Source organism: Oryx dammah, unplaced genomic scaffold (genome assembly GCF_014754425.2).
Source record: "Oryx dammah isolate SB20612 unplaced genomic scaffold, SCBI_Odam_1.1 HiC_scaffold_3, whole genome shotgun sequence".
NCBI lineage: Eukaryota > Metazoa > Chordata > Mammalia > Artiodactyla > Bovidae > Oryx > Oryx dammah.
In genome coordinates, this window is record NW_024070187.1 from 100,836,446 (window position 1) to 100,849,338 (window position 12,893).

The following is a 12,893-nucleotide window of genomic DNA, read 5'->3' on the forward strand; positions in this document are numbered from 1 at the left end:
GATTTGGGGGGTAAATGCTAAAGTCAGTGTTCCTGCCACAGAAGGACTGGTAGACAGGAAAGAACCCCCAGACTAGAACTTCTGCGTTCATGCAGTTAGCATCCATTTTTGTTGTTGCTGCTTTTTAATCACCTCTTGTTCTTTGAGGAAATCTTACCTAAAGATGTCCAGCCTGAACTTGGCCGTGCTTCAGAGAGGTTGCTTGTTTACTCTTTGGCCCCAGTGTTAAAGGGAGAGCCTGGCTTCTCTGAGCAGGGGTGGCAGGACTCAGCTGGATACGCTGTGGGCAAAGTGGATTTCAAGGAAGGGGATTAAGCTATAACGCTTTGTTGAAGCACCCCTCCCTTTTTGGAAATTCTCCTTCCAGTGGCAGACTTGGAGGTGCCAAATTGTACTTTTTAAAAACAAGGCAGCCTGTCCGTATGGATCTTTCTTTGCAAGCACAGCTGAAATACCTACTGTACTCTAGTTTAAGAGACTCTAATTTGGGTCAGGGAAGAGTGATGATACCATCTCAGGTAGATGGAGCATATTAAAAAAATGGGCTCACGCTATACAGACGATCTTGTAACCAACCCTCTTTAAAAAAAGCTTTAAAGCATGCCTTGGTATACACAACAGTATTTAGAGATAAAAGGTCATTAACTCTCACTCTCTCACACTCTTGAATGGCTCAGTGTAGATGTGGGGAAGGGGGGAGAGAAAAATACAAAGCGAGTGCGGTAGAATGCTAGCATTTGGAGAATCCACGTGAAGGGTTTGTGGAAATTTCCTCTACTGTCTTTGTTATTTTCTCTATGAGTGTGAAATTCTTTCTAAAGAAAAAGTTGAAAATATCTTGAGCATCTTTCCATGCCAGCACATGCATTTACATCATTTTATATATGTTGATGTCCATTTTATTTATAACATACTGCTATATGGGAACCCTGTGAAAATCTTTAGTTAGACTCCTGTTCTTGAGCATTTGATCATTTCCAGTTATTTGCCATTATAAACAGTGCTGCTTGGAGAGCTTTAAATATGATATATCCTCATGTGTTTGAATAGAATTCTGGCACCCTTTTAATATAACCCCACTTTCATAATGGACCTGATATGAGAATTAACCAATTCATGCTTGAATCTTAGGCTTTAGTTAGAATTTTAATCAGGTTAAATGGTGACTGTTTAGCACTATTTATCTTACTCTGATACCAATAAACAATAATCTACAGAAAAAATTTCTTCAATTCTGGCTCATCTCACGTAATACAATTTTTAGGGAAAAATAAATCTTTTAGTGACATCAAACATCTTGGCTAAGTGTTGATGGCTTGAGTAATATTACAAAGATCAGAAAGTCTTTTAGTCTTCAGACATGGTCGCTTCCTGACCCCATTCTGTTCGAAGCAGTGGGCAATGGTTTTCTGCCCTCATTCCAACTGTGCTTCACTATTTCATTGATTGCCGGATTTTTTAATTAATATTTTAAAAATTGAAATATAGTCGATTTACAGTGTTGTGTTAATTTCTGCTATACAGCAAAGTGACTCAGTTATATATATACACACACACACGTTTTCTTTTTTAAATTCTTTTCCCTTATGGTTCATCATAGGATATTGAATATAGTTCTCTCTGCTATATAGCAGGACCTTGTTGCTTATCCATTCTGCATATAATAGTTTGCACCTGCTAACTCCAACCTCCTACCCCATCCTTCCACCAGCTGCCTCCCCCCGATTGCCAGATATTTTATTTATTTTCCTTTCTTATTTTGGGATGTGCTCGGTCTCTGTTGCTGCAAGTGGATTTTCTCTAGTTTCTCTGGCCCCCGTGAGCAGGGGCACCTCTCTAGTTGTAATGCCCAGGATTCTCTTGTTGCAGAGCGTGGGCTCTAGGGCAAGTGGGCTCAGTAGCTGTGGTACATGGACTCAGTTGCCCCACAGCATGTGGGATATTCCCAGAGCAGGGATCAAGCCCATGTCCCCTACATTTTCAGGCAGATTCTTAACCACTGGACTGCCAGCAAAGTCCTGCCAAGATATTTTAATTGAATTCTCATTCCAGCGACAGAAAGGATGGCGGCAACTATTTAACCAGAGTCAGCAGTCCTCTGCTTTGTTCTGATGATTTCACTTCAATTCCTAATTGTTATTGTTCCTAATGACACATGTGAAAAATTAAAACCATAGGATATAATTGCATGTTACCCTCAGGTCACAACAGCATTCATTTGTTTCTGACGTTTGTGCGGTAATATTTGGTCCAGTTTTTAGACATTCCTTAATAGTCTTGAAAAATGAAAACTGGATAAGCAAGTCCTCTTGTTAACATGCACAGTGCCTAAGGGCAGGTCCAATTGGGCCAGCAGAGAAAGGCGATACACTTGACTCTTTGACTGTTTCTCTTAACTTTCAGACCCCTACCTCAAAAATAACAAATTGTAAACGTTTCAATAAAACTGTCTCTGTGAAATTTACATGTTTTAAAACCAGACCCAGGCAGGTCAAATTGCATTTGAAATTTGACATGTCCTCTAGATTCAATTCCAGGGCAGTGTGAATGCTGTATGCACGTTTCCTTTTCCTTAAGGAGACAGGAATGAGGAAGATGGTGGATTAGTAAACCCCAGATCAGGAATTATCGACCAGTGCTGTATTAAATTACACTCGAATGAGAAACGAGAGCCCTGAAAAGAACCATTTTCCATCTACACTCTGGCTGTGAGGCAAACCTTGGACCAACTGACTGGGAAGAGCAGCACTTTTCTGTACCACGGGGCCAGTAAAAAGTGTGTGTATTGTTGGGTGGGGGTGCAGGGGTTGTATAGGAGGATTTGCCCAAGGCACTTGGCTCATCGGTTGACACAGAAAGTTGCTATTCCGTTTGAAAACCATGAAGTCAGGGAATTTGTTCCATATCTCTAGTTAAGGAAAAAGTATTTTTTTTTTCTTTTTAAAAGATTTTACTTTTCCATTGTCTTGCACTTTATAAAGACTGGAAAGTGACATTTCCTAAACACTGTGTTCGTGATACTAGCAACAGCAGCTGTCGTTTGTTTACCTGAGAATAAGCAAGAGGGTCTTTCCTCTAAGAAGCTAGGTAATCTCTCTTCTTAGGGTCTATCTCTGGGGCAATATTTTGTGTGTGTGTGTGTGTGTGTGTGTGAAGTCGCTCAGTCGTGTCTGACTCTTTGTGACCCCAGGACTGTAGCCCACCAGGCTCCTCCCTCCATGGGATTCTCCAGGCAAGAGTACTGGAGTGGGTTGCCATTTCCTTCTCCAGGGGATCGAACCCGGGTCTCCAGCATTCCAGGCAGATGCTTTAACCTCTGAGCCACCAGGGAAGCCATGTAGGGCTAGAGACATTTAACTTTAAGACTTTATTTTTGGCAGGTTGGACTCTCACCCTAAAATCTATGCTTGGTTGGAGTCTGACTTCCTTACTGTGGGCTCAGTAAGACGTTCAGGATGATCGCATCTTTGTGTTCATGTAACTTGCCTCACTGGACAGATGTTGCTGCAAATCAGGAAAATTACAGGTTTTCCCTTTCTGCCTCCACTCTTGTTATATCTGTTATTCCCCTAGATTCCCTAATGTACTCATTTTCTTTAATATACACATGTTCCATCAGAAGCTCTTGACCTGCGGATCACAATTCATCTGTCATTGTCTCCAGCAGAACCCTTTCCTTCACAATTAGGTCAGGTTTATCTCTCTGATTTTATTTCATCTAGAATGTGAAGTTTCTCATACTTAGCTATTAGTAGTAATAAAAGGGGGTCCTGGGGGTGATTCTCCTTAAGAAGTGTTGCTATAAGTACTAATAGCATTCACTAATACCAGCACTCTAATTGTTTTTTGTTTGTGTGCTAATCTTTGTTTTGTTTGCTAACCTTTTTCTTGCTTTTCCCTTACAGCAGACCTACTCCAATGAAGTCCATTGTGTTGAAGAGATTCTGAAGGTGAGTTGATCGGTAATTATTTCTCACTTGAAGACACACTTAAGTAGGCAGACATATATTCATTTTGTTTGACTTGAATGAACAGTTGATATTCTGAACTCCTTTAAACAGTTTGCCTCCTCCCTATCACACCTCCCAAAGCAAATTAACCAGAATAATAACAAAGGGAGTCTTAGGAAACCAGCAGAATCTCTGACAGATTTTAATTGAAATGGACTCTACAAACTCCATGACATTTGGACCAGAGTTTTATGACCGCTCTCTCAGTCTTTTCTGATAAAAGACTCAAGAGAAGCACTCACCCACACACCCCCACCCCCACCCCCACCCCCACCCCCAGAGAGGAGACTCCCTGGGTTGCTGCGCTGAGAGGCACCCCGGATTAAGGAGTGCTTGATTTTCACCTCTTGGTGTTTTATAGGAGACACCCCATTGGTGCGGGCCCATCTTCAATGCGACCATGAATTTTTTAAAGGGATAAAAAGAAAAACAGAAAGTATATGGACATCTTTAGACCTCCCTTGAAAGGGTTATTTTTTTTGCTCTTGTTGATTGAGACCATGCCAGGAACATTTGTGCTGCCTCTACAAATACATCAGTGAAGCCATTATCCATTTGTTCAGTTTTCCTTGCACATGGATGACAAATTCCTTCTAGAATTCAGCTCCAGGAAAAAAAAAAAAATTCTCCTCATGAACCAGCATGCGTTCTTTTTATCAGAGAATTATATAAACTGTTATGTTTCCCATTTTGGCTTTAATTTCCAGGAAATTTAGAGCTAAATTTAATGCTCAAATACAGTAGCTGTAATAACTGAGAGCTCTGTTTATTTCTCATTCCTTCTCTCCGGGCTTTTAATTTTCTTCCGTGTAACTTTTAGTGAGACTCTCAGTTTATCTTTTACTGATTTTTGGTTGGTTTCTTTTTTAAGTAGAAGAAAAGTGACACTTGTACCTATTAATTTTTATCTCCACAGTACACTTTTTTTCCTCAAAATATGTTTACCCAGTTATTTTTGGCTTAATTTTTCATTGTAAAGTATTATGTGAGTTGGTGCTGAAACCAGTAATTAAGTATATTGGTTACCTTCTCATTTGTACAATTTTTGACAAATGCGGTATCTAGCCAAATGTTTGGGAGACAGTTTCATTAGTTTTGTTTTACCATCTTTGGTCCCCTACTTTTATAGTTAGAATTTTCTAAGAAATACCTCTAAGGAAACATACTTTGTACTGTCTGAAAATGAGAATTTTTTTGCCAATCAGCAGATAAGTACTAATAAGTACTCTTGATTGGGCTTTTGTTTTATCCTTTCCCTCTGGTATTTTTGAAATCCTTTGGTAAGATGAGTCATAAAAGTAATAAATGTCTTAGTTGTAAAATATGACCTTAGCAATTTCTCTGAAATTGTGTGTGATTTGTTCCATGGTGGTTTCAAAAGTAAACGCAACAATACTGGTGACTCGTCTCCTGCACGTGTCAGATGCTTCTCTTGTGTTTTGATGCGCTATATGACTTGTCGAGTCCTTTATGTAAGGTGATGCTATTAGACCATCAGGCAAGCACTTTTAATTTGACAAACTCGTCCGTCCTCCTTCGCCTCTCTGCCAACATCACGTTAATGGGTTCTTGCTTACCTGGAAATCCTTGAAAGTAGATGGTTAATGCAAGCCGTGGCTGAGTGTGTTCATTTGGAGATCATAATAGAGAAAGCACATCGCAGGATATGCTGGTTGAAGAGGGGCATGGATGGGCCTCTTCTCCTCTGTTGTGGCCTCCGTTAAGTCACTCCTGAACTCCTCCTGGACTTCAGTTTCCTCATGAGGAAAGTGGAGGCCCCAGGCTGGCGGGTAGTAGATGACTCCAGGGCCAATGCAGCTCTCCTCTTTGTTGTCCATCCAGATAACTTCCCCCTGCTTTGTGATTCCTGTTCTTATCTCCTACCAGTAATTTACGAAGACTGCCAGGAATCCTATCAAAGATCTTCCTGATGGGTGATAGAAACTAGTCCCTGATATTGTTGGGCTCTCTGGTGGAAATACTAAGAGTGGAGGTCTTTTACTGAAGGGGCAGTGGTGGCCTCTGACTCGAGCAGACCGGCAGGGTGAGAAAATAGCAGACAGACTCTATCAGAACCCGGGGATTGGTTATCAACAGGGGTCCAGATGGGGATGGTGCACTCAGTGGGCAAGTGAAACGGCTCAGGTTTTCCTCTTCCAGTACCACAGCCTGGAGAGCCTTTTGGGGAAGTTTCTGCAATGTTTTTTTACATTACCTCAGTGCAGCCTTCCAGGGACACTGGTCCAGTGAGTGGTAGCACCATGATTTGTTCACTCATTCATTTATTCAGCAAGTATCCGTGAAGACACACATTCTTTTCTCAGCACTGGAATAAATGCTATAGGAATAGGAGTCCTTTCCTCTCGTGAAGATCATGGTGGGAGAAGATAAATATGTAAGTGTCAGCTGTTGATAAGTGCTGTGAGTCTTATAGCAGGCAAGTGAATGGACGAGAAAGCAGAGGAAAGAGGGCAGAAGCCTTGAGGTGGGAGCAGGTTGGCGAATTAGAGGAGCGGTGAGTCTGGAGCAAAATGAACAGGGGGGAGGGTGGGGGGAGATAGCAGCAAGGGCACCTGGAAGGTCAGGAGTGAAGGTCACTGACTTACCCCCATTCACGTGATAAGCCATTGCTGAAGCAGGGGGTTAATTCAGGGCCCGGCGATTCTGGGCAGCCTCCTCTCCTTATGGCCCCAATCCTCCTAAGGCCTAACTTCTCGTAAGCTCAGCATTTAGGGAACTATATAAATTCTTTTCACACTCCCAGCAAACCACTTAGGGCCTGAAAGAGTTTATACACTTTTCCAACTGCCTAATTTAATAGTTGGGAGCAGCCTTAGGCACTGAGAAGACAATGGATGTTTCTTGGGAATCACTGGTGACTAAAAGTCAGACACTGTTGGCATTCTAAAGAAATTCTTGGAAGACTGAAGGGTGATACTTTCAGAGGCCTCAGTTATTACATGTTCTTACATTGTAACCATTGTTATGGTCCCACACCTTAGAGTATAGTCCGATAAATAAAACAGCAGGAAACTCTTTGATGCAGTATTGAAATTCTTTAAAATCTAGGCTTTTAATTAAAAGATGTAGTGCTTTTAATTGCTTTCTCTGATCATATATTCCAGCACTTTATTTTTGTTTCTTTGGTTTATGGTTTTCTTGTTTGTCTCTGGCCACATAGCTCGTGGGATCTTAGTTTCCCAACCAGGGATCAAATGTGTGCCCCCTACTGTGAAAGCAGAGTCTTTTTCTTTTTATGGTACTTTTTAAATTTTAACTTTTTTATTTAGTGTTGGGGTATAGCCAGTTATCAATGTTGTGATAGTTTTAGTTGGACAGCAAAGGGACACAACCATACATATACATGGATCCATTCTCCCTTAAACTCCCCACTCATCCAGACTGCCACATGACATTGAGCGGAGTTTCATGAGAGCATGGAGTCTGAACCACCAGGAAAGTCTGTCCGTCCAGCACTTTATACTTTGGAAAAAAGAAAAGAAATGATCTTCTCCTGCCTCTTCCTGCGAACTGAGGCTTGGAGCACGCAAACCCCTCAGGCTAACCTGAGCAGCAGAGTTAAGAGTTAAGATCCATTCTGGGACTCTGACTGCCGAAGCTGTTACACTTTCCGTTCTATTTTCATATAGATTGCCTCTTTTGTACTGAACATTGGTTAGTCAAGTGAGTGAGGGCATGATATCACCTTTAACAAAAATTACTCAAGCCAGCATCGGTTACTTTGCTTGTCACTGTGCCAGCTCCTTTATGTCTGTTCTGGGCCTCTGCAGCCTGAGGGCGGCTGCAAGGACTGGTGGGGAGGATATGAGTGGAGGTGGGCAATGGGGGTGTGTTTGCCTCCAGCTCCATCTCCAGGTGTCACAAGGATCGGATGGCATTTCTGGGGGAGATGGAGGGGTTGGTCAGCACTGGGGTAAAAGCACAGTGCCTTGTACAGTGAGGCAACACAGCGTCATCTGGGGGCCCCAGCCTGCTAGTGGAGGGCTGCCTGCCGGGCCTTCAGCCAGTTTCCCCAGCAGTCTGACCCGTGCAGGGGTGGGATTCTTTCTCTTAGACTCAGACTCGAACACGAAGGGGCTGTTCTCTGCACTCGCAGCTCTCAGCTTCCTGGGGGACCTGCCCCTGACATTGTAGACCTTGTTTTTCTCGGCGAGAAGGGTCTGGTGATAATCTCTGTGGCCATTTGAACTCTTGGGCAAAGTGTGTGCATCCATGTGTGTTGTGTATGCATATTTGCAATTAGACACCTTTCATCTGACACTTTGTTTCTCACTTTTAAAAAATTATTTTTAATTGGAGGATAATTGCTTTACAGTGTTGTGCTGGTTTCTGCCGTGCAACAGTGTGAATTAGCCACCGGCGTACATATGTCCCCTCCCTCCTTAACCCACCTCCCACCCACCCCATCCCACGCCTCTAGGTTGTCACAGACCCACTGGTGTTTTAACAAGGGAATGAGCTTAGAAAAACAGGACTCATGTCAAGAGAAACATATTAATTTGTAAAAGAAATCTTGCTTTCATGTAAAAAGTGAATAGAAATGAAACTTCTGTTAATGGAAAGGGCCAGTGGCTTTTTAAGGTCTTCTCTGCAAAAGTTCTTATGTCCTAATAATGTGTACCAGGGAAGGGTCAAATCCATTAAAACTCTCCCAAGTGGAACAAGTGACCTGAATTACTTGTTTGCTTAAGTCAAACAGGAAAGTTCTTCTTCCTTTGAACTTAAATAATTCCAGGAAATGCAATAAAGACGCTGAGGGAGAAAGAAAGCATTGAGACAGGACTGAGTGTTCATAGTTACATAAGCTGGTAACACCTACTACCGTTTTTTATGCTTCATGCTGTTCAGAATGTTCAGACCATTCATGTTCTATGCTCTTGTTTTTCTTCTTCAAACTGATCTCTTTTCAGTTTTGTTTGTTGGAGAGCTTCAGCTTTTGAACAGAGCCCACCAAGTAGGAGGTTTTTTTTTTAAGTCACTGAAATAACTTTTAAGATTTTACTTTCCATATACCATCACTCCACTGTGCATTCCGTTAAAAAGTTGACTTAAGTAGCAATAAATGTTCTATTTATAATTTACTTTTTCTTCCCGTTCCAAATCTCTTTCCAGGAAATGACCCACTCATGGCCTCCTCCTTTGACAGCAATACACACGCCTAGTACAGCTGAGCCCTCCAAATTTCCTTTTCCCACAAAGGTAATTCCTTACAAGTCTAGTAGGCACTGCATCCACACCAGTGACAAGGTCTGAAGTATTGCTGTGTGCTGGATTAATCAAGTACTGTTTGTTGAACTCTTTAGAGAATAGGTTAACATTGCAATTAATTTAGTTTCTGAAGTGCTTCCTAATGCTTTCAAATGCTTCTTCACTCTTCAGTTATGTCAATAAGAACGTCTTACATGTGTGTAGGATTTTGTAGAGTATGAAAGTAATCAAGACTTTATAATAAATTCTTTTTTTTTTTTTTTAAAGTCTTTTCCTTAGGAGGGAACAACAGAGGTACAGTGGGGAAAGTGAGGTGGCATGTCCGCTTCCTAATTCAGAATTTAGGCACATATAGACACACATTTACACTTGTCATACCTCTTGTATTGTTTAAAAGTTTAATGTGATCAGCTACATTTGTGGTGGTTTTAATAACAAGGTAAATTGCCCACTTAGAAGATTCTGTTGAAGTATTTGTGAACAATATATTTAAAACATTGCCCTTTTTTTTTGGTTTTGGTTTTTGTACTTTTGGATAACCTTCAGAATATAGAAATCTCACCTCAGATCTGTGTTCAATCCAGCCTGGTATACATGCATATTGTTGACATATTATCACTATTCCTTTCCATAATGTCATTGAGATTTTAATCTACCCAAACCAGAATTTGCCATGTTATATACTAAACATATTTTCTAATGATAATTTTTTTCTTAAAAAAATGTAATTTGTTATTGATTTTAAGGAAAAACATTACACTTTGGAAGGAAAAATGAACTGTAGGGAACAGCAGAAGAAATAAAACCCATTTTATGTAAAAATTAGATTTATCAGTATTTATCAGATTTAGCAGTGGCACAACTTGGATTTACGAACCGTAATATTTTATTAACTAGAGATTTTCATTTTTCTTTCTAGGATTCTCAGCATATCAGTTCTGCAGTCCCAAACCAAAGTAAGTAAATATGTGGAACTGATTATTGCACTGGAGAATAAAGCATGTTTTTTACTGTTTTAATATAGAAAATATTCATGGAAAATGATGAGGTTAACTTCAGCAGAGATGAGGTTAAAGCTAGGAAGGGCAAACATAAAGCTGTTCTCTAGGTGGAATTTCAGATTAATGCAAAGAGTTAATGAAAGTGTCTTACTAAAGTCCCTAACAAATATAATTTGGCATTACCTGACATACGATAAATATCTCGAGAGTGACTCTAAAAGCATATACAATTACCCAGGAATTGTATAAAAAAACAAATTGGAGTATTTTCTGTGTTTCTTGTATTTATTTTAAACAAAAGAAATTTCTACAAGGAAGAGAACACACAGCTTCTTTAGACCTTCTATATAAATTGGCCATGTAATTCGTTTTTGGTTCTTTTAAATGGATTGTAAATACTGGAGAAATCAGGAGGAAACAGAACCTTCACTGGATCTCTTCATCCGTAACCTCCTTTGGTTCACTAAATTCTTTGTTTCCCAACTATATCCAAGGCATTTCAAGCCTTACAAAAATGACTGATGTACTTCCAGTCATTTAGTTCATCAACATATGGTGAGTGCCCAAGTTACAATGTATTGGTCTTCACAGGGCTTAGGGAGACCAAAGTAAGGTGTGTGGTGTGTTTATATGCGTGAGAGAAGGTTTGCTCATAGATATTCCATGAAGGTAACTCTTCTTCAGATCTCTCCATCTCATTCTTTTCCCTCACTTATATTTTTTCCCTTGATTATCCGATTATTTCAATTGCAAGGATTTGAGGAGAACAAAAGAGATGAGGAAAAATAAAAAATGGGATTAGTCTTTCTCTAGAATAGGGGAAGCCTATAGCCTAAGAGTCAAATCTGTTGTCCAGCTAGTTTTTGTAAAGAAGGTTTTATTAGGACTCACCCATGCTCATTCATTTATCATCATGTCTCACACTATATAGCAAGCAAAGTTTAAAATAGTTCCATCAGACCTTTACAGAAAAAGTGTGCTTCTCCCTGCTCTACAGATACTGAGTAAGACCTTGTGAGTAACTCCTAACTAAATTTCTCCCAAATGCAGAGATATGGACCTGACCATCTTGCATGGTATTGGGGAGATTGGGAAATCTTTCTCAACCTCTTGGCAGCCTATCCAAAGATAGATAACAAGTGAAGTGGCACAGCTCAGCTGTGGAAAGGACTGCTATGCACCCCTCTCCTTCTTGCTCGTCCACCCCTCAATTCCCCCCACCTTCTAGGGCTGCCAGTCACGCATATTATATGCCTTCCACTGAGTCACTCACAGCTTGCATGATTGCTACCTCCTGGTTTAAAAGGACCTTGTGATCCTTTAAACTGTGTGATTTCTCCTTTTATTACAATACAGTTGAACTTTGCCAGGGGTGGAGGCCCTCCAGGCCTGTGGAACAGTGTAGGCTGAGTCCTCGTTGCCCTGATGAAGTTTTCAGATGCTGGCAGGTCATCCATAGGTCTGGGCTCAGCAGATGCTTATTACCTTGGGGTCTTTTATGCTGGTGCCGTTCTGTCTATTGGTTCTGGAAAAGCTGGTTTACCCCTGTGAGAATGTGGGTGGGAGTGAGAGAGGGGTGCTAGTCAGACCCAAGAGGGGCCTGGTTGTGTGCTGGTTGAAGATGGAGTGGAGTATGTGCAGATAATAGCTTTCAGAGAAGTGAAGTGTGACATCTGTTTCTCAAAGTATGCCCAACAAGCAAATTAAAATTTCATGAAAAATTAGGCTTTTGGAGTTTGTAGAGAATGAAGTGGTAAAGAACCCGCTTGCCAAAGCAAGATACAAAAGAGATGTGAGTTCAATCCCTGGGTCGGGAAGATCCCCTGGAGGTAGGAGGCACAGCAACCCACTCCAGTATTCTTGCCTGGAGAATCCCATGAACAGAGAAACCTGGCGGGCTACAGTCCATGGGGTTGCAAAGATTCAGACATGACTGAAGCGATTTAGGATGCATGCACACAGAAAATGAAGTATATCCCATATAAACATCCCTGTATGTCCCAGGATTTATGTCCACATGTGCAAAAAAGCACAGCTGCTTGAGAATTACCAGAGCCTCGTGGAGTTTAGGACCTGGTCAGCATGTCTGTGTGGAAGCCCCGGTGCATGGACTTTAGCCCCTTTAATTTGTAATCCCAGCCCTAATTTGCTAGCCAGAAGGGGAAACGAACTAAAAATACTGGGTAAGAGCTGCTGCCCCCATGAGGATGAAGCCCTGAACTGCAGTTATTTAAGGGTCTTTGTGGTTACTGTACTTCCCCGCTGTCTGAAAGGCACCCAGGTTGCCATTCAGCTTCTTGGTCAGGTCCGGACACAGACACGGTCTCCCAGCTGCTCTTCAGCCTCTGCACTTAACATTTCCTGTTCCTTTCTGGGTTATGTCGGGTTAACACCAGCAGGTTACTCTTTCTGAAATTGTTGTATCGTGCCTGGTGGCGTCTCACCACCCCAGGGCCCCTCACGTTGCCCTCCACACTCTCTGCACCCCAACCTTCCCCTTTCTCATCTGCGCCATTTCAATTGCTCCCACGTTTCCTGCCTCCCCTCACATCGTCTCTGCTGCCTGAGGGCCTTTTCACCCTCATCTCCCGCTTGCCCGCAGTCATTTCTGTCAAAAATCTCACCCATCCTTTGCAACACACACACTTAGTTT

General features: G+C 41.5%; 1 protein-coding gene across 3 annotated transcripts in view; it reads left to right on the forward strand.

The window, feature by feature from the left end:
* AFF1 (AF4/FMR2 family member 1) overlaps positions 1-12,893 on the forward strand; it is a 139,946-nt gene that overhangs the window by 78,993 nt on the left and 48,060 nt on the right. For 2 of the 3 annotated variants that reach the window (XM_040237287.1, XM_040237289.1), the window contains exons 4-6: positions 3,906-3,950; positions 9,144-9,230; positions 10,159-10,195. In XM_040237287.1, coding sequence (XP_040093221.1) covers positions 3,906-3,950; positions 9,144-9,230; positions 10,159-10,195 — 169 coding nt within the window. The remainder of the gene's footprint in view (positions 1-3,905; positions 3,951-9,143; positions 9,231-10,158; positions 10,196-12,893) is intronic. The other variant, XM_040237290.1, reaches the window with a different exon arrangement.